We start from the raw sequence: 19698 nt of genomic DNA, 5'->3' as shown, positions 1-19698 counted from the left end.
AAAACCCCAATTTTGATTATTGTCTGGGAAATTAAAAATTACAATTATTTTAGCATTGTGTGTGCTTCCTGGTGATGACTCATGTAATTATGATTCCCCTTTCTTCACATACACAAAGAAAGCAGAAGGCATGCAGAAGGGTGAAGGTGAAGAAAACATGGCTAACTTTATATGGAAAATGACTTTTCTTTTATTTGTATTTATGTGTTTTATTCCCTCTCTTTAAATGCAAGCATTTGCACAGTCTTATCCTAACAAACCAAACAAACAAAAAAGCCATCAAGGTCTTGTACAGATCTCCAGACTTCTAGTAGACATGAAAATTTCTTTCTTGCACAGAACCGAAGATGCTGTCTATGCAATACAGTTTAATAAAATATTTTTAACTCCATTCTTTCAGTAACCTCTCATCAGTGAGGCAGACATCTAAATAGTCCAGAAGCTCCTGAAGGAGGGAGACATCTTTTAGATGGCTCATGCCACCAAGGAAGACATGACAGCACAGGTCTAATGACGTTTGCCTGAAATAAAGGTAGTGTGCTTGCACTGCAACCCGTGACAGGAGAGCACAGGTAACCATGTTTTGGCTACTCAGTTGGTGAATGTTTTCCGATACAAAAATACAAAAGATCACTCAAGTGGAACTGTGTAACTGAGTAAAACAGTTTAGAGCCTTCATTTCTGCAAGGGGAGCTTTGTGAAACGTATGCAGGACTTCACATGACTGCGGCACACTGGACTTCACAGAGAGAGGATACACAGGGAAAGGTCATGTTTCTTTAACTGATTTGAAAGAATATTTTCCCTGCATGATGACATCATGGCAGCTTCTCTGAGGATTTAAAGAGACTACTGGGATGCCTCCAAGGAAATGAGGGACTGTTTCTAATAGGAAATATCTGCAAATTGTGGACCTGAAATCACCTGAGATCTACTGATGTAAAAAAGCAGGCAGTTTTTTTTCTCAGGGTGTCCCTGACAGTGTCTGAGCATTACTCTGCCTTACAGTTCAGACAACTGTAATTCTGGAAGCAGTGGTACATGACATTGACCCACCTGCCACACACACACACACAAATAATAAAAAAAAATAATTTTTAAAAAAAATATATTGCACATATATATATATACACATACACACACACAAATATAAATGTGCTTTCAACCAATGCTTGTTTCCAAATTGTATTTCCCACATTTCAGCTGTGGTTGCATGAAAGGCTTTACAAGGAAGATTTCTTAAGGAGTAACTAGGCAAAAAAAAAAAAACCCAAACAAACATGTAAAACAAACTTCACCTTTTCCATATTTTGTTCATCTTAACTAACTCAAACACATGCTCATGAGGGCACAGCTCCTTCTAAATATGAATTTGCACACTGCAATTCACCACTGCCATGCAGCACACTATGAGTTACAAATAAACCATAGTAACAATTGAATTAACCTGAAAGGCCAGGCAGAACCACGTGCAAATCCATCATGCATTTTGACTTTGTCCAACACACCCAGAGCCCGACCAGCTTCCAGCAGATGCCAGTGCTCTTAAAGATAACTGCCACAAATGTTTCCTTTTTCACTCCCAGCGTTTATAGTTGCCTGGGGCCCAAAGCAGGCAAAAAGTGCAGTCCCAAGACAGCTGTAGTTTCTCAGGAAAGCTATACATTAAGGCTGTGTAGTCCACTATTTTATTGCCCTACAGGACTGAAAATGGGAGATCATTTCTACTAGGAATAAGAATTCCCAGCAGCCAGTAGGACTCAGCATGCACTTCCAGCCTGGAAAGAAACAAAATAGCCTCTAGTTTATGTCTAAAAATGTTATTTTACCCCACATTGCAAAGATTAGTATTGTTGTCCTTAAGTCTATGGAACTGCATTCATGATAATAGAGTTACTAAAAGCAGTCAGAGTAATACAAAAAGAAGTCCTAAAAACTTTTTTTTTTTTTTTTTTTTTTTTTTTTTAGCTGTACACCAGAGTTGATGCAGGGATGAGGAAGTATTTATCAACAATAGCCATTGGCGACAAACTTTTTTCATAACATCATCTATCACGATAGTCCAAAATGCCAGTCATTACCCCCTCCTGATTTAAAAACTAAAGTCACTGCTTTTCTCCCATTCCCCACTGAAAATAAAAAGGAAATCATTCTTCAGGAATCATTTTTCTAGGAAGAACAAATGCAAATTTAGTGAAAAAGGAAATAAGTCAGAGTACCTCATTAGGAGCCAAACCTTTGGTCATACAGAGAAACTACTATATGGGACAAAACAGTGTGTATGAGTTTTCTCATGTCTCTTAGTACAGACATTCTTTCTATCCCACACCACAGAAGTCTTCGAGGATTAAAAAACAATGGTCAGTATTTCTACACTTTCACTCTATTAGTGTCGCAGGAGATGCTGGAAAAACTAACTAGGAATTTCATACTCAGTACTGATGGTCAGAGATAAAGAGAGACCTCATACTTTGCAGAAAACAGCAACAACAACAAAACCACACAATTTCTCTTGGCTCTCCCCTGCCTCTCTGTACAACCATGCTCTCAGCTGGACCAGGGATGTACCCCGACACTGCCTGCCCAGAGCAGGATGTGGCCCTCCCCACCTTCCCTGACCTGCCCCATGGCACTGCTTCTAATAAATACCCTGCAGCAGCAGCAAGGAGTTAATGTGTGTGCTTGAACTCAAAGAAAAGAACTTCCCTGGACATTACTGAGGTTCCTGACTTTCACTTTGCCAACTCATCCAAGCAGAGGGGTCATTGCTACACCTTGGACCTCTGTACCAGGTACCAGTTTGTCTGTAAGAAGTACCATTGGAATAGCACAGGAGAATACACAGGTAGGCACATTCCTAAAATGGTCTCATGCTATATTTGGATTCTTTTAAGACCTGGGGCATGAAGTTACAGACATCTTCTAAAACATCATTAACTATTTTTATCATGTAGAACACTTTTTCTCGTGTGCTCCTTTGGTTTTTAAGATTACTGCTAACAACTTGTGCACCAACAACATTCTGCCAAAAGTACTGCATGTTGCAGTTGCATTCTGCTGACAGCTTGTCTTCTATTACTCTGTTATTTTATGTATTTAATAAAGCTGAAAGTCTTTGCCCTGGTGCTTGGCAGAAAACAGAATAAGAGTTTCACTCTGTTTTTCAGTTTCTCATTTTATATATTTTTTTTCTTTTCTATACTGCCCCTTGTTACTGTTTTAGAAGAAATAATCTGTCTTTTCAATCTCTCTTCATATGAGTTTTCCATGCCCTTAATCATTCTTGTCACCTTTTCCTTGCTCCCTCCATTTCTGCAATGTTCCTTTGGCGATGGAGTGACCAGCACTCACAGAAGCCTCAAGCATTGATTTATACTTAATTAACTTCTAAAGCCCTCAAAGAAGCAAACAGAAGTCTTAGTTAACAATGCCTGCAGAGCCATTGGGTTGACCCAGGCCTTCAGAAAGAAGCTGAAATTTGGAACAGCTTGCTAGGCAACCCTTCTGTATGTTTTAACTTCACACCCAAGAGCTTTCCACTGAGGCTAATTAGGAATTGCAGCTCTTTATTTCATTCCTGTGGGTGACAGTATGTGGAATTTACATGCTCACATTCCCACGTTACTATACATATTGTTACCACAGAGTAAGATGTTACCACAGAGGGAGATGTATGACATAATATCACTCTATAACATAAATTTACATGTGAACATTGTTTTTGCTCCCAAAAATACATTCAGCTCCATCACATTTCTCCTCCCATCTGATGTGGATAGCCAGGCACTAGCACCTTTTGCTGTGATCCACTGCAGTGAAACCTCTTCCAGCAAATCACACCGTTTCACTCCACCCAAGGCATTTTTCTTTCCCCAGAAGCCAGAATGAGCTCCAGTTGAGAAGCTGAAGAAAGATAAAATCCAAGTTTCTTTTCCCCACACTGTCAGAAAGGCATCAATATACTGAATTTTACCTTTTCATCTTTCCCTCGTTCTTATATTAGTAGTTTGTAGGAAAGATCAGTATGTCTCCAAAGTGCGAATATCCTACCTAATACATTTCTGAAGATCAGGGAGATGTTCAGAACAGCAGTAGTAGAAAACTGGCAGCTTTGGTAGTTGAGGCTCTACTGCAGCCCACTTTAAACCATATATGTCTGCTGTTGTCAGACAGCACGGCCAAAGAGAAGCCTTCTGCCCTGCAGGAAGTGCATGTACCTCCAAGTCAGGTAACACTTGATGAGGGGAAAGGGAGTGATTTTTAACCAGCCAAGGTAAGCATGTAATCCCAACACCAAAACTGAGTTTTATCATCATAATGTTGAGCTGTTCTCACTTTGGAGTGCAAAATCAACCATTTCGGAGACCTCTTGAGATGCTGCCAGAACCATAGTTCTGCAAAACAGCAGCAGTCCTGAGTGCAAGGAAAAAGCTGGAATCATCAAGAAGCCTGCAACTGCACCAAAACTGAAATATGAAATATTAAAAATTAAAAAAACTATTTCCCTGATCAAAATTTGTACTTGTTCAGAATGCAGTCATGCCAAGCAACCATCAATAAAACATTACTCATTTGTCTTTAGCAAAAAGTCCAGAAAATGGTCAGCAAAGCTTAGAGAAAACCTCATGCATTTTCTCATGTTAAAATGGACTTTCTCCTATTCATAAGCTATTCTTTCCCACCCTCCTCCAAATTAATTTCGCTTCTTTGAAGGATTTAACTGCTAGGATTATCCTTTTACAGTCTCCCTTCTTCAGTTTTTATTTGGTTGTTTGGTAAGAATGCAAGTGATGAAAACTGTATCTGCATGCTGAAAGATGAGAATCTGAAGGGCTGCAGGAATGCCCTACCTGATTTACACTGTAGTGACAGATACTGATGCTCTGAGAGCTTAGAACCTGTTACAGCCAAAACCACAGCACAAAGAAGTTAGGGGAATTGTCTCAGTCCTTTACTATGGTCCTTCCTTGTGTGCATTAAATCACTCAGATTTTCTTTTACAGTTCTTTGAATTGCTAGAAAGCATTTAGATCTCTGCTGTGCACACAAATACACGAGAAGGAAAATATCTTAGATAGGAGGTCCTCATCCCTAGAGTTGGAGCTTTTTCTGTGTTGAGAGAAATGAAATGGGGCCTCTTGTCCTGCCAACACAAATCACGCTTCCATATCCAACTCACTGTAGCTCAGCACACAGGCCATTCACGGGTCCCCCCCTTTCCTCACGTGTCTCACACACTCCTGAGGCTGTTCAAGACGGCACCTTTCACGTGTGCCCTTAGGAAGATCAGAGTAGTTGAGCAGGATGAACCCAGGAGAGCTCCAGTCTGCTCTACTCAAACTTGTCTTATAGTTTATACCACAATAAAACAAGCAAAAACATCACAGTCCTCTCCAAACATTCCCCTTGGCAATATCCCTACAAGAGTCCCTACAGGGCTAGAGGCAGAAGAAAGCTGAGGATTTGAAATCTACTTTTGTTCATCTGTCCCACAAAACAGCCAAGCTGTATGGGCTTTCCACAGTAAAACCTCAGGTGGCTGTGGTCACCCTAAGGTGAAGCACAAACACACAGTGCAGGAAGGACAAAGACCCTTGAAGGTAAGATCCTGCTTGTTTGGGCAGGACACAGACCCGTTCCACCAGCACATTGCCAAACACAGCACACCTTCCCTATACATATGGAGAAGGAGAAAGTAAGCAACACAGCATTCCCCATTCCTTTTTCCTTTGGCTGCCCACCATGTAAGACTGCTGTGCAGCAGGAACAGATGTACACAGAAGAAAGCAGTAGGAAGAATGCTTTTATGTACCTTACAGACTTCAGAGAATAAACTGCAACCTGCTCCTGCTTGCAGGCAACATGGTCCTACAACAACTGAGAAACATCATCTACCAGAGTTCTTTATGTACACAAAATTAACTTCTATTCTCTTCCAGGGACCCTGGTAAAAGATTCATCCTACATACAAAAAGAAAACCCACAACAACACTTCCCAGTTAAAAACTTTGAAAAAAAAATTTTTTTTTCCTAGTGCAATACTCTGGAAGAATATGAAAGGCTCAGCAAGCCAGATCGCAGTGTTAGCTGCTGAGCATTCAGAGAATATACAATAGAAGAATGTGTCAAATCTGAAACATGATAACAGAGCTGCTGCAAAAGAAAAAGGAAAATCCTAAAACAGAAAAAAGGGTAGAAGTGTGTAGGAAAGACAGGCCTGATTATCCTCTACATTACATCAGAAAAAAAAAAAAGCCACTGAAGACAGTATAGTTATTCCAGAAAGAAATCGGGACACTTGAGATGATGTACAGCCTGGGACTGCAAATCAAATACTCTCCAGCCCATTAGGCAAGGCTGTGGTTATCTTTGGCTTCTTTATAACGTACAGGCACTGGGACATAATCAATTTACCAGAGGGAGACAATCCATTGTACTTATCCAGAACCAGCCCACGCACAGCTGGCAAACAGCCTGTGGCACCACAGGGATAGGTGGAAGGGGCTCTGAAGCAGGAGCAGGATGCTCGGGAGCGGGATGCAGGACAGGCACTTAGGGCAGATAAAGAAACAGCAATTATCACCCTCTCAAATCAGGTGACCACAGCCAAATTATTAATCAAACTGCATGTTGAATGAATTTATGCATTTTTCTTTGCCTGTGCTAACTGTGCCAAGAAACTGGGAAAAGGTTGGGTGGCTTGACCAGAGATGGTGCCAGGGCCACCCAAACTGCTTACTGGTTTAATTTAACAGGCAAGATGCAGCCTGCAAGTCCACAACACCTCCAGCACATTTTCTAAGAAATGCCTGTTTGGGTAAGGACTCTGGATTTCCCAGTAATTAAAAATGAGTCACGAACCTAATTTCCCCTCCTACTATTTTTACTTAGCATTTTCTTACAACCTAAATACACAGAAATCATACTGCAAGATGCTTGGAGCACATTTGTCCTTGTTTCATAAACACAAGGCTCAAACTCCCTATTCTTTAGACAGGGAAAAATCAAACAAAGGTGGTTAATAGAGGGTCAACATCACCTTCTCCCTGCCACTTTGCACTAGTGCCATGCAGAGAAACAGACTTGAAAAAGATAGTTTCTTTATGAAAATGCAAACCCACATGGCACCTTCTCATCCAAGCACTCCAGGAGTTACACGTATTCTCATTTTCCTCCCACACCTGCAAAAAACCTCTCTCTCCACCTGCCCGTTCCAGTGTTTTACTCCTAAATGTTTCTGCACTGCCACTGCTGCAGCAGCCCAGTATCTGGGCTGTGATGGTAAAACCTCTGGTAAGGGCTAGACCAGTTCTCCAACACTGGGTAATTTACAAAAGCTATTCACACAAATAGAGGAGAGCTGTCCCTAACACGGCAAACAAACCCCTCTCACACAGCCCACACGGTTCCCCCGGGGCTGCCTTGCTGCTGGGGTGTGTGTGCTGGAGCAGAGGGCAGAGCAGGGGTGGGAGGGATGACAGTGCCCTGCTCCTCACAGACAGACACCACAGGCTCAAACACAGACTTCCCTAAGTGCCCTCTGAAATCTGTGCCAGTGAGCTTCAGCACTTAAGGTGGGCATTTCTCATTCATTTTGAAACTGATTTTAAATGCTAGGGGTATGTTAGCAAATATCCCCCTATTTATTTATTAATATCCAGATTCATTGAACAGGCAAGTTTGATAAATTTCTGCTGATTTATAAATTTGTACAGTATTTTGGAATGCTGTTTTGAACATCACTACCATTTAACTCAATTTTATGGCCACCACAGGAAGCAAGGTTAGGGAATTACAGAGCCCACTGCACCACAGGAATTGTGGATTGTTCTGAGCACTAATCAGATAAAAAAAAACAGACTAAAAGTTAAATTCAGATTTGTACACATCCTGTTTTGCCTCACTCTGCTACTGGTTATCCACTGTCTGACTTCAATGAAGTGTTTAAACATAAGGTGAACTCTTCTTCTAATCACTTTGAAACACTGCCCACTTTTCCTTTCCCAGTATTGTTACTACTACTGAGTAGTCACACATTTTGTACATTGTGAAAACTATCTCACCTTTAAGTACAGTGGTTTATGTAACAACATTACATACAACATATTTGCAGGTTCCTGAGAATTTATTTTAAGACAAAGTGCTAATCAAAGATAGAGAAAATTGTTCACACACAGCAAGCAGACTTAAGTGGACAAGAACAACTCGTCTAATCCATACATCTCCTGAATATGCTTTCTCACAAACAATTAGAGTTTGTCCTGTTGCTTTACAAAGTCATGAGATGACCTTTTATTTTTCTCTTTTAATAAAGACACAGTGTTATGCCCTTTGTTTTCCCAGAAGAAAACAGAAGCAAGCTTTTCACAGCATTGCACCTTAAGGCAAAATTTTCATCTATCCAAAATCCTTACTAAATGTATTCCTTCTGAAATTTTTACTAAATACTCATGTACTGAATACTCTTCATCCTCAATGATATCTTTTGTGCTTAAGTGTAGGAGGGTCCTTGAAAACTAAGTTTTATAAAGATAGGAGGTAATAATTTATGGCACTGAATATCCCCAGCTTACCAGCTTTCCTTGGTCCCAATGCTGATGTTAATTGGAATATTCCAGAGACCTTGATAAATAGGTACAGCAAAATTTTCCTTTTTTTTCTTCTTTATTTCACTTAGTCCACAAAACTTCATTTTGTAAGGTTTTGATTTACAGTATTACTATAACATTAAGATCTAATATTATAATAACAAGGTTGCTTACGAAATTCAGTCCAGAGTGTAAAATATTAAGCCATATTAGAGGTAATGAATTATCTGTATTTAAACACACAAACCATGCATGATGGCTAAGTAGAGGGTTTGTTTCCAGTAGATTCTTTCAAATGGAGCCTTTAAAAATATTTGCAGTAAAATATTTATTGTAATTGTCATAAATACTGTGTTCTTAACATCTCTAATAAAAATACCAGCAGGATCAAATCTGTAAAAGCACAGAGTTCTTAGGGGCTTTGAATCCAGCAGGATCATGTAATTAATAAGACTGTATTTGAAAAAGGAATATATAATTTATATATAATACAATACATATAATAATGTAGGATTTAACATATAATTTACAATTATACGCATGCCAAATCAAGTTATTTGGACAAGTTTTTAAAAAAGCTGATGATGTAATCCATCTGCACTGACAGTGCATGGTTCACATAACCTTGAATACTTCGGGCAGTTTAAGAAGGAACTTTACTGGAAACTGTTTGGTCTTTTCCCCCTCTCTTTTTAAAGGAAGTTCTTTTGGCTGAGATGAAGGAAAATGAAAAAGAACATTAAATATTAACATAAAATATTAAAAGGCAAGCTTGCTGAATCCAGCTTCAGAGCATTTCAACTTTTGCCTTTAAATTCCATTATGGGCAATGTTCTGCCGAGCATTATCAGTGATGCAGAAGACCATGCTCACAGGAAAGTTCTGCAGTGCAAAGTATGAAATATGCTGATGATTTAACATCTCGCACAGCCCAGCGTTTCCCACACAGGGGTCAAAAGCCAGGGTTCAGCTGGACTCACAAATACATCACCCTGAATCAAACAGAGCATCCCTAAATAGTAGCAGTCACTAGCACAGACTCATTACATTAATAAATTGCTCGCTAATGGGAGCAGTGACAAGTAAGATGTGCACTTAGCGGCCCTGTTCACCGCCCGCTCCCGATGCCTGCATGCCCGTTTTTCTCTGGGTTATGTTCTAAAGTCTTCAAAGTGCATGAAGAAAATCTGCTCAGTGTTGTGAAATAAATCAAAGAGTGTCTGCTGAAAATTCCTAAAACGCTTCTGCCCTAATCTCCTGGACCAGAGAGTGGGCTTGCAGAATGCTAAACTTGCTTTTCAAAGAAGATCAAAGCAACACCAGCAACAATTAAAAACAGGGGTGCAGGTGGGCGCATGCGCAGGGGCTCCGCGGAGGCACTAAGAACCTCTTTTTAGTCATCCCTGAATGCTAACGCTGACTTATCTAATCATTACACGTGTGGTTTGAAAGGACAGGAGACGTGTTTATAAAGCACACAAAAATTGTCCGCCTTTATGTATAAACTGTGGTTTATGCACATGCAACATTTTACGAGATACACTATTCCCATTAATTTTGAAAAGCTCCTCAGCTTCTGCCTAATTAAACCAGCCTGTAATTTTGTAGTTTAGTGATTCAAGGATAAATGAAGTTGCAATTGTGTATCTGTCCTTCCTCCTGTTAGTCTTTCAATGGGATTTCCCAGACCCTACTTTAACACTTTGAGGGCCAGTTGCTTGCCTTACCCAGCATCTGAAGAACCAGGTATCAAGAGGTATTGGGTCGTTTGACAGCTTATCAAAGGCACTGAAGTGATTTTATTTGGCTGCTTCAACTTTTACATGGTACTGGCTGTCCTGCCTAAGACAGGTTGTTCCTACATGCATTTACACAAGAAACACTTGTGTTAGTAGCTAAGTGTGAGGACTACTCGTTCTAGCAGGTGAGTGCCTGAGGGAGGCTGATGTTGCATGACAGGTGCTATGCCTCCAGTATGGGGGGAGACTTAGCAGCCAACCTGCTGTTTCCCTGAAAATATGGTTTGTCAGTTTTCCCCTTCCCAAGCTGGCATTTCACTGCATGAACTAGAAAGGAAAAAGAAACCAACCCCAAACAACCATCTATGGGAAAAAACTCTTTGAAGTTCACAGGGTGAGTAAGGAAGGAGTAAAACCCTGAATGAACTCTCCTGGCTGAACTGGGTTAGGATGAAAAATGCTTCTGCTAAATGCTGAAAATTTAGGTCAGTCTTGTTTATGTGAAGATATAAACCACTGACATTTTGAGAAGCATGTGAATCGAAGTGATATTTCAGTGTTCTCTCTGAATCATGTTGGGCCACCAGGCCCTTTTATACCAACCAATTTCTCCCTCTTCAAATTAAAAAAAAAATAAATCTGAATTGTCACATCAGCTATAGGCAGCAACACACTGGAGTACCATGCTTTCAAGCCTAGTGGCAGCAGCCCCTGAAATATTTCCTATTTTGAAAATACACCAAATTAACCAAGTAGCTACTTGGGAAACAGAACAGAACCAAGTGGGTACAATTTTGAAAGCTATCTGGTTTTTTTCCCCCCTCATATTAATACAGGTTACATTACTCCCCTATGAGTATCAGAGAAGATGAAGAAAAAGACAGTGGATGCTTTTCTGAGACCTAATTGATGTTATCCAAACATGCATCACACAGATATCCATTGCATTTAACACAGCTCAACATAAGGCGATTCTGACAAGGTGGATAGGGCTCAATCCTATTTCTCTTCAAATCCATGTGAATAGTTTATTATATACAGATGCAGGCTCAGTGATTCATTTTGATAAAATGTTACTTAGCAGCATCAAAACTGGCTATACCAGGGCTTCCTACTGCTGCCATTGAAACATATGGCAAAATTCCCATTTACTTCCACGGGAGGAGAGCAAAGCCCTTAGAAACCTTTGTATTCAGGGAAAAACATTTTTCCTCCCACACATGACTACAGTTCCCCTGAAAAACCAATGGAAATGTTTAAGAAGTCAGGTGGTTAGGACTGGGCCCAGAGGCCAGGAACAAAGAATATTAATACAACCTTGCTATTGAAAAACTGAGCAGCATCCTCAAAGCATTGTTGTTGTTTTCAAACAGAAAACATCACTCTCAGATCTAAATACAAAGATTAAAAAATATATATAAATCTGTGAAAAAAAAAATGAAGCACATATTTAATTTAGTGTCTGGATTACAGATTCTTATTAAACAAACCAGAGCTCATTATAAAATCAATATCAACCCCTACACTCCCAGGAGGAATGGCAAAAAAGGTCACTCCAAGAAATTCAAACAATTTTCCTGCTGGAAGGGCACGATTTTAATTACAGATACTATTAATTAGAGCTGTCAGTAGGAAGATTGTCCTGTTAATTATCACAAATTCAGTTTCAAGTGTGGTTTTGGAACCTGGAGGGCTTTTTAAAAAAAATTAAGAATTCTTGTATTCACATTTGACAGAATAAAAAGACTACCTATTGCTTCTGTGCTTTAAATAAGCCAACAGCAAGTTGCCTATAAAAACCAAACAAAAATATTTATGGCCACAGTCTCACTGGCCAACAAAACTGATAAACTGCTGTTTTGTTCACACTTTATCCCAGAGAACACTCCATTTTTTTTTCTACTGGAAATGCTCTTGCCCTGTCTTGCTTTGGAAGGCATTAAATTCAAAGACGTAAAGTAATTTAATGTAGTTTTTCTAAAGTAAACATTTCATTTAAACTGAAAAACAAAACCATTGCTGAAGATACTAATTGTTACAGGAACATTCATATTTGTTATTCTGTACTAAATTCTCCCTAGACCCAGCCTGTGGAGATATACTTAATACATTACATCTTTAACATATAAGAGGTACAGATGGACCCAAACTTTTCAAGGAAATACGAGTTTATTCCCACAGGACTCTCAGCTGCCAATTCGGATCTACCTCAGCCCCAGCATACAGAAAGGCCAGAATGCCTGATCCTAAGCAGAACAAGAAAGTAAAGTAAAACTTGAGAGAAAAGTGCCATTAGCGAGGCCCTATGGGTGCACAGCAGACAGGGATACTACAGAAACAATGTTTACACATTCTCAGATTCTTTTCCTGGTCACACTCCAAATATTTTCGGATAGCAGACCAGGACTGTGTGGTCTATGACCATAACACATGCTACTACACCAATAGCAAATCAAGAAATAAGGACTATGATCTAAAACAAACTTCAGGAAGATGTGGAGTGTCTCTCCACCCAATACTTTTGAAACTGAAAGAGAAAGCTTGAAATCTCTGATTTATTTCAGGGAAGCTGAGTGCAGTCCTCCAGTATTACTGGGTACACATCTGCTATCATTGTTCTCCCAGAACCAGTCCTGTTTTACCTCCCCATCTATCAGCATTAGATTTCATTTTATCTGAATAATGGCAGAAGGTGGCAACAGATCGGGTCAAAGGCTCTTCTCATATCAGACCCTGAAGAAGTCGATTACTCAAAAAGAGAGACATCTTCAGATAACCGTGCAATCCATTCCTCATAAATGTTAAAGATTTTTCGTTATTAATAGTGGCAGGGGTGACAGATTATGGATGTTAATGTTATTTTTCTGAGAATTTCAATGGCATGGGCTTCTTTTTTCTTTTCTTTTTTTTTCCCTTCTCCTTTTAATGTTTCTAATTAGGCACGAATTTACAGCAACTACCAGAATAGCCAAGATTAATACCCAGCAGTAAAAAGCTACTACAGCGGATCCGCGGGACTATGAATGGAGCGGGGGGCGGGGGATGGGGGGCAGAGTCAGAAACAAATCCACCTCCGCGACTCCCAGCGCGAGAAGGACCCCCCTCCCGGGGTTCTGCTGGGCACCGGGCCGGAGAAGGAGAGCTCGGTTCTTACCTGGTAAGCAGCGGGCGCGTCGGAGCCGGCGTCAGCCCCCAGGGCCGAGAGCTTCTCCTTCAGGCGGTGGTGGGCGCGGTGGCGGAGGCAGTAGGCGACCCCCGACGCAGCCAGGACCCCGGCGATGCAGGCGAGGGATAGGAGGGTGAGGAGGAGGAATTTGGCGGACTCTGCCTCTTCCCCGCGCTGCGCGAGCGGCGGGACGTTGCTTTTCTGCAGGGGAGGAGAGAAGAGGCAGCGCCTGAGTTGCGCGGTTCGCGGAGCAGCGCGGAGGGGGGACCCCCGGCGGGGGCGCGGGGGGGGGAACACCCGTCAGAGCGCTAACTTTCGTCCGAGGAGGGAGGCAAACGGCAGGGCAGGGACAGAACCGCTGCCATACCCCGCTCCGTCCCCTCCCCTCTGGCGGCTCTCACTTAACTACCGAGAGGCGGAGGTGCTGGATGCGCGCAAGCACCGCGGCGCGCCCCGCGGCTCCCCCCGCACCGCACCGAGGACCAGGGGCTGCGAGGGGCGCAGCAAGGGAAAATCCAGTATTGTTTTGTTTTTTTTTTTTTTTTTTTTCCTTAGCGAAAAATAAACCACAGAACGACAGGGAAAAAAAAAAAAAAAGAGAAAAGTAGGTGGCGATCCTTCCTTTTGTCTGTTGTAGAGGGAAACGGCTAAAAAGAAAAGCCCGATAGTTCCAAACTCCTCCAGATTACTATTATTTTTGCAGCAATGGGAGAGAATCCTTCTAGTGCATTTCACTTGTCTCCATGTGCTAAAAAGTTGTACAATAATTTCCCCTCATTAGCTTCATTATAAGCTATATTAGCAACAATTAAAAACGCAACATGAAAATGAAAAGACCAGGCGCGCAAATTGCAGCAAGACTCATTTGGCCTGCATTCCCCCTTTCACAATTACCAGGGAAATGAATTGAAAAGCACGCCCCTGCCTCAGTCCTGGTTGCTACAAGATGAGAACAATTAGCAAACTCCTTTCCACCACCTAATTTCGCGTGGTAACAAAATGGATTTTTCCCCATGAATGCCTAGCCGGCCTATTCATTATCTCTCCTCTATTAGTAATTTTCTGCTCCGTATTCAGCTAGCCAGCTCTTAATTTCCTCCTGTCTTGCAGTGTACACAGTGGCTCTTATGTCAGGCCCGGTCCATTTTTATCTTGTAATCATAAAGGCCACCAAAGCAATTATCGCTGGTCTTGACTGTAAAAGCTTGTCATTAATTAGCCTCCTTGCCTTCAGTGCTGCGGATTAGCCGGGGCTGAGGCTGAGTTAATGGAAATGCAGGTTCAGTCAGACTCCCGGGTTTTCTTGCCTGGATGCGCCGCGCGGAGGAGGAGGAAGATGGCCAGGTCCGTGCAGGGCCGTAGGAGGCGGGTGGGGGTCTCTCCGCGGCCACCGGCCCATGTGCCTCCCGCCTCCGCGCCCGCGCAGCCACCGCCGAGCCCGCCGCCTCCCCTCCCCTGCACGGCAGCCGGCCCCTCCTCCAAATCCCAACAGCCAGCAGGAGGAGGGGGCTGCACCCCCCAGCCCGGCTCCGGAGCCGCCTCCTTGCGACCCTTCCCCCGCGGCCCCAACCGGGCACCTGCCCCGGCTGCACCGGGGGGAGCGCGGCCTCGGCCCGCACCGCCCCCCGCGCTGGGCGGGGGAAGGGGGGGCTCGCAAAGGAGACCCGCGAGGGGCAGCACCGACGGCAACCGCCGCGGTCTCGCTGCTCCCGCCGCCTCGGCCCCGGGGAGGGAGTTAAGGGCTGCTGCGCTCTGCCATTAGCATCGCCCTGAAAGGCTCCGTCCTCTCGGGGCCAGGGGTCGCAATCTGCATCTCAATAGGCGGCTCCCGCCGGAGGGCCGGCGCCCTCTCCCCGAGCGCTGCGCCCCGGGATGTTAATCTGCCTCGCTGCGGTGTTTTGGCCTCCCATCAGCCAGGCAGGGACATCCCCCTTATCCCCCGGGCTGCCCCGCAAGCCGACCCCTGCTCATCGGGCGGCTCGGACAGCCTCGGACCCCGGATGAGCGCAGAGGCACCCTCGGGAAGGAGGAGGCTGGCGGGCACTGTTCCTCAGCCTCTGCTTTCTCAACCTCTGTTGTGACAGAGCCGCACAAGCACCTGGGGAAAGGGCTATGCGAGAGAAACGATAACAATGATGGGAGCGAAGTGCTGTCTAATGCCCCGAGTAAACGCGGGAAACAGAAAGAGCATGCCGTCCCTTCTGCCCCTGGAGTTACAGTGATTTTAGATGTTACTTCCAACTTCGCCAGAGCCGGGACTGCCGTCCCCGGGGCTGGCTGCCCGTGACAAAAGAAGTGCTCGCCGAGCCCCCCAGCACGTCCCCAGCTCACGGCTGCACTCGAGAGCCTGAAACACGGGGAAGAGTTAGAAACCTTCCGTGGGGCGTTCGGCATTGCTTACACCTCTGTAAGCGCCTGCCCTGGGGGAGTCAGTGCAGCCGTGTCCCTGGTGACGGGCCTCGGGAGGGCGAGGGCTTGCAAAACCCCTACATGTCTAAGAGGAGCGGCGCCCACGCCTCCCCTGACCCTCCGTGCCCTGGAAAGGGATGGAGGCCCCGCGGACGGACGGCAGGGAAGAAGGGGCACGGCTATTTCCCACCGCTCCCCCCATGCCCAGCGGCGCCCGCCACGTCGGAGCAGCTAAAGGGGAAGGGAGAAGGGCTCTGCCGCGGGGCCGCTGGCCCTTCTCCCGCTCCTTGCTCCGTCCCACCTCACGGGAAACACCTCGGGAGCCGCTGCCGTCGGGGCACGGAAGACTCCTCTCTCCCCTCCCTGCCTTTGAGGGCGGCGGGAAGCTGGCAGCCCCCACGCCGCCCCCGGGAAACACCGTGGCCCCGGCGGCTGATGCCCCTTCGGCTGAGCCGCCCCGCGGGGACCGCCGGGTGCAGCCGACGGCAAAGTCGCGTCGCCCGGCTGCGGCTCCAGCTGCGGGCTGCGCACCGGCGGCAGCCCCGGGCCCCGGGCTGGGGATGCCCGGAGCCTCAGAGGGCAGTAGGGCCCGGTCCTCCCCGGCGCGTCCCATCCGGAGACTTTCAGGAAACAGCCCCCCCCGCCCCCAACGCAGTTGGAGAAACCCGCTGCCCTTCCATCCTGCTAGATGCCTGACCAAACATCACATTATGAAACGGGTAAAAATTAATCCGACGTGTTAGTTACCAGCTCCCTCCTTCCTCCCCCAACCTCCCTCACCCCTCCCCGAAATTCCCTCTAGCCAGGAGCACAGATTTCCCCACCTCGCCTAACCCCCTGATTCTTCCCTGCAATAAGGCCCCAGACTGAAACGGAGCCCAGGGTTAATTAGAGGCGTCCTGTCAGCCTTGACTTGAAATTGAAAGAAAAGTGTTTAAATATTTATGAATTTGACATTTACAGTCGGATGTCTTTTAAAGCAGAACACCTCTCCCTGTGCTGGTTGGGGCTGCCATGGTGCGTGTGCCATGGTGCGTGTGCCTGGGGTGGAAGGGGAACAATAGCTGTTGCATAACAAGAAAAACAAATTACCTCCCCACCCAAGGCTTAACAAATAAATAGACCACATAAATTACACGCAATTAAATATTAAACTCAGCTACATGCAACTACGCATTTTTTTAACTTAATATAACAGAATATATTGACATTCCTCTGAATGATTTTCTCCTTCAAAAATTATGGAGTATCATAGGGTCCCAGTGAAGGAAAAGCAACTAATTACTAAATGAATGGCTTAGAAAGTGACTCTGAATGAAGAAGCTTTGGAAGTGTTCACCCACCCTTTACTTGCTTTGAAACAGCCCGACCTTAGCTTAAATGCTGGAAGGCAAAGAACAACATTGCACCTAACACACTTGACAGTGTTTACTTGAATACACTGCTTCTGTGAGGGTCTGTGGGTTTTTTAAGAGGGAAGGAAAAATGCTTAGGGTCTGATCTCATGTAGGCTTTCCTGGTCCCTCGACAGAACACATTTTATATACACCCAAAAGTGAGTCATTAACTAGAGCAGCCATAACACTGGAGTCACAAATCACTGCTCTAATCAAAGAGCAGCATCCCGTTCCACGGTGTCATCCCATGATGCAGCAGAACAGTCGACATTTCAAACGAATTTCTGGCAAATGTCAGTAAATATTTAATGTACGCTTTCATGTAAATAAGTTCTCACACCTCTGTTGGAAGTGTGGGAGGAAGTCTTTGTAAAGCAGAGAGGAGCTCCCCATGCAGTGATGTGGAAGCTCACCTTTCAGATGTCTCAGCAGAATTACACTTCATTATTTACTTTAGGACACAGGGCATGATTCTGGTCCTTGCAAAACTCTAACCGAAGTTGAGGTTTTGTTTTGCTTCATAAATTTAAAAAGATATTCCTTAATTAAAACTCAGTTTGCCAGCTACTGCACCTCATCACTCTTTCAGTTTACAAAGGAAAAATGACTACAATTCATTTTAAAACAACTCGACATTATGTTTTTTTGCAATTTTTGCATGCTCTGATTTTTACATTTATATTACATGGTTTTTCTTCTGAGTAATAATAAAAAATGTAGATTTCTTAGTAAACACGGGCAAAAAGAGGAACTTCAGAATATGATTTGTTTCAAAATATTAGAACGTTAAGAAACTCAAGAGGTGCTATTTTTAATTTGGAATTCACTATAGAATCTAATAAATGAGAGAAGTGAGGCGGAAATAATCATGTATTAATTCTGTGCATTACAAAATCTTTTCAGAAGCTATTATCAGAGCAAGAGGCATTGTGGTTTGGATTCAGGGTGGGAGAAATCCTTTGTGCAACTGAAAGCTATTGTTCCTCTGTGCAGATGAAATTGTACTTGCAAATATGCCATTCAAGGAGGCAAAAAAGTACCTAGGCAGAAGAAAAGAATTCTACAAGAAAATCATTATTCTTAAAAATAAACGTCACTAAAATAAGTTTTAGTTCATTGTTTGTTTGTTTGCTTTCTAAAGAAGATCCTGTGTTGTTAATAGTCACAGCCACTGACATTAAAACAAAACATAAAGGATATGCATATTATATCCTTAATATAGAAAGCATGAAGAAAGGGATGTGTGTGGGTGTGTATGGAGATAGATATATCTATCTATATATATGTGTTCATATATATATATATACACACACACACATATCAGTGTATGTCTGCTCATTTATATAAATCTAAACTTAAGTTCACTTCTAGTAATTTCCCTCTTACAGAGATTATCTGAGACACAGGTTGAGATACACTCTGCTATTTAAGTTTTGAGAGGTTACTAGAAAGCCAGAGAAACACTTCACATCAGGAAGAGCCTGGTTACCCTAACTTGTCCAGAGGAAAACTACAGAGAAGATATTTTACCTTTGGTAAAGTAAGAAAGCAAACAGAAGGGAAAGCGGCGTCTCCCTCGGTTTTGGTTCCTGTATCTCCTCCCCTGTCTTGTGCTTGCAATCAAGTTAGGCTGGGGCAGCAGGGCCTGGGGATGTTCAACTTTCGTGCATACAACATGCCTTGTGTTCAGCACTGCACTCCCAAGCTCTTTGGTCCAGGCTACTTGTTGGTGTTTTAAGGTACTATCTTTATAGAGTTAGTAAGAGATTTCTGGGGCTGCTATCCTCTGCCTCCCTCTTTGCACAGCCTCCTCTCTCCCCAGAAAGCTCGCCTGATGCCAGGATCACTTTCAGCAAATGTCAGTTCATCACCTGAAACGAGGTCAATTTAATGCTTTTACTCGGGAGGATGAAATCGGATGGGAAGGTACTTTCTGCTTCTTTTAGGGGTCGGAAAGATTATACAAATCGACAAACACAAAAGGCAGATGGATTTCTGGGAACTGCAGCTTATTCAAATCACTGAGAAAGGTCACTGCAAGAGCCACAGATCTATTCATCTGTAGGGGTACAATGATCTTTCCGCAACCTTCAACACCACAAAGCACTCTGGAGCGTCTCTATACCTTTTAGTAGGATTAATACCATGAACAATGACTGAATACAATCAAGAATTCAGTGAGTTCAAAGATCCCTTGATCAATGGTAGATATTTTCTTCTGGCTTCCTAAAGGCAAACAGAAGTGAAGTTTCTGGTTAGAGTTACACGAAATTATAGCTATTATCCTGAATCCCACTACAAGGTGATGCTGAAATGCCAAAATGTCCAAGTGCCCCGAAGAAGTTTGTGGCATGGAAGGAATAAGGTTGTGAAAGAGGAAATTCAATGAGCTTCAAGGT

The 19698-nt window shown here is 43.6% G+C and overlaps 1 protein-coding gene across 1 annotated transcript in view; it reads right to left on the bottom strand.

The window, feature by feature from the left end:
- The window catches only part of PTPRN2 (protein tyrosine phosphatase receptor type N2), a 642194-nt gene that overhangs the window by 93669 nt on the left and 528827 nt on the right, over positions 1–19698 (bottom strand). Inside the window, exon 13 of the mRNA XM_050310509.1 lies at positions 13482–13694. Coding sequence (XP_050166466.1) covers positions 13482–13694 — 213 coding nt within the window. The remainder of the gene's footprint in view (positions 1–13481; positions 13695–19698) is intronic.

The sequence above is a fragment of the Myiozetetes cayanensis genome, unplaced genomic scaffold (assembly GCF_022539395.1).
Source record: "Myiozetetes cayanensis isolate MyiCay16 unplaced genomic scaffold, myiCay2020 scf1, whole genome shotgun sequence".
NCBI classification, from domain to species: Eukaryota; Metazoa; Chordata; class Aves; order Passeriformes; family Tyrannidae; genus Myiozetetes; species Myiozetetes cayanensis.
Note: the sequence above shows the minus strand (reverse complement) of the source record. Positions and strands in the feature narration are given on the sequence as shown.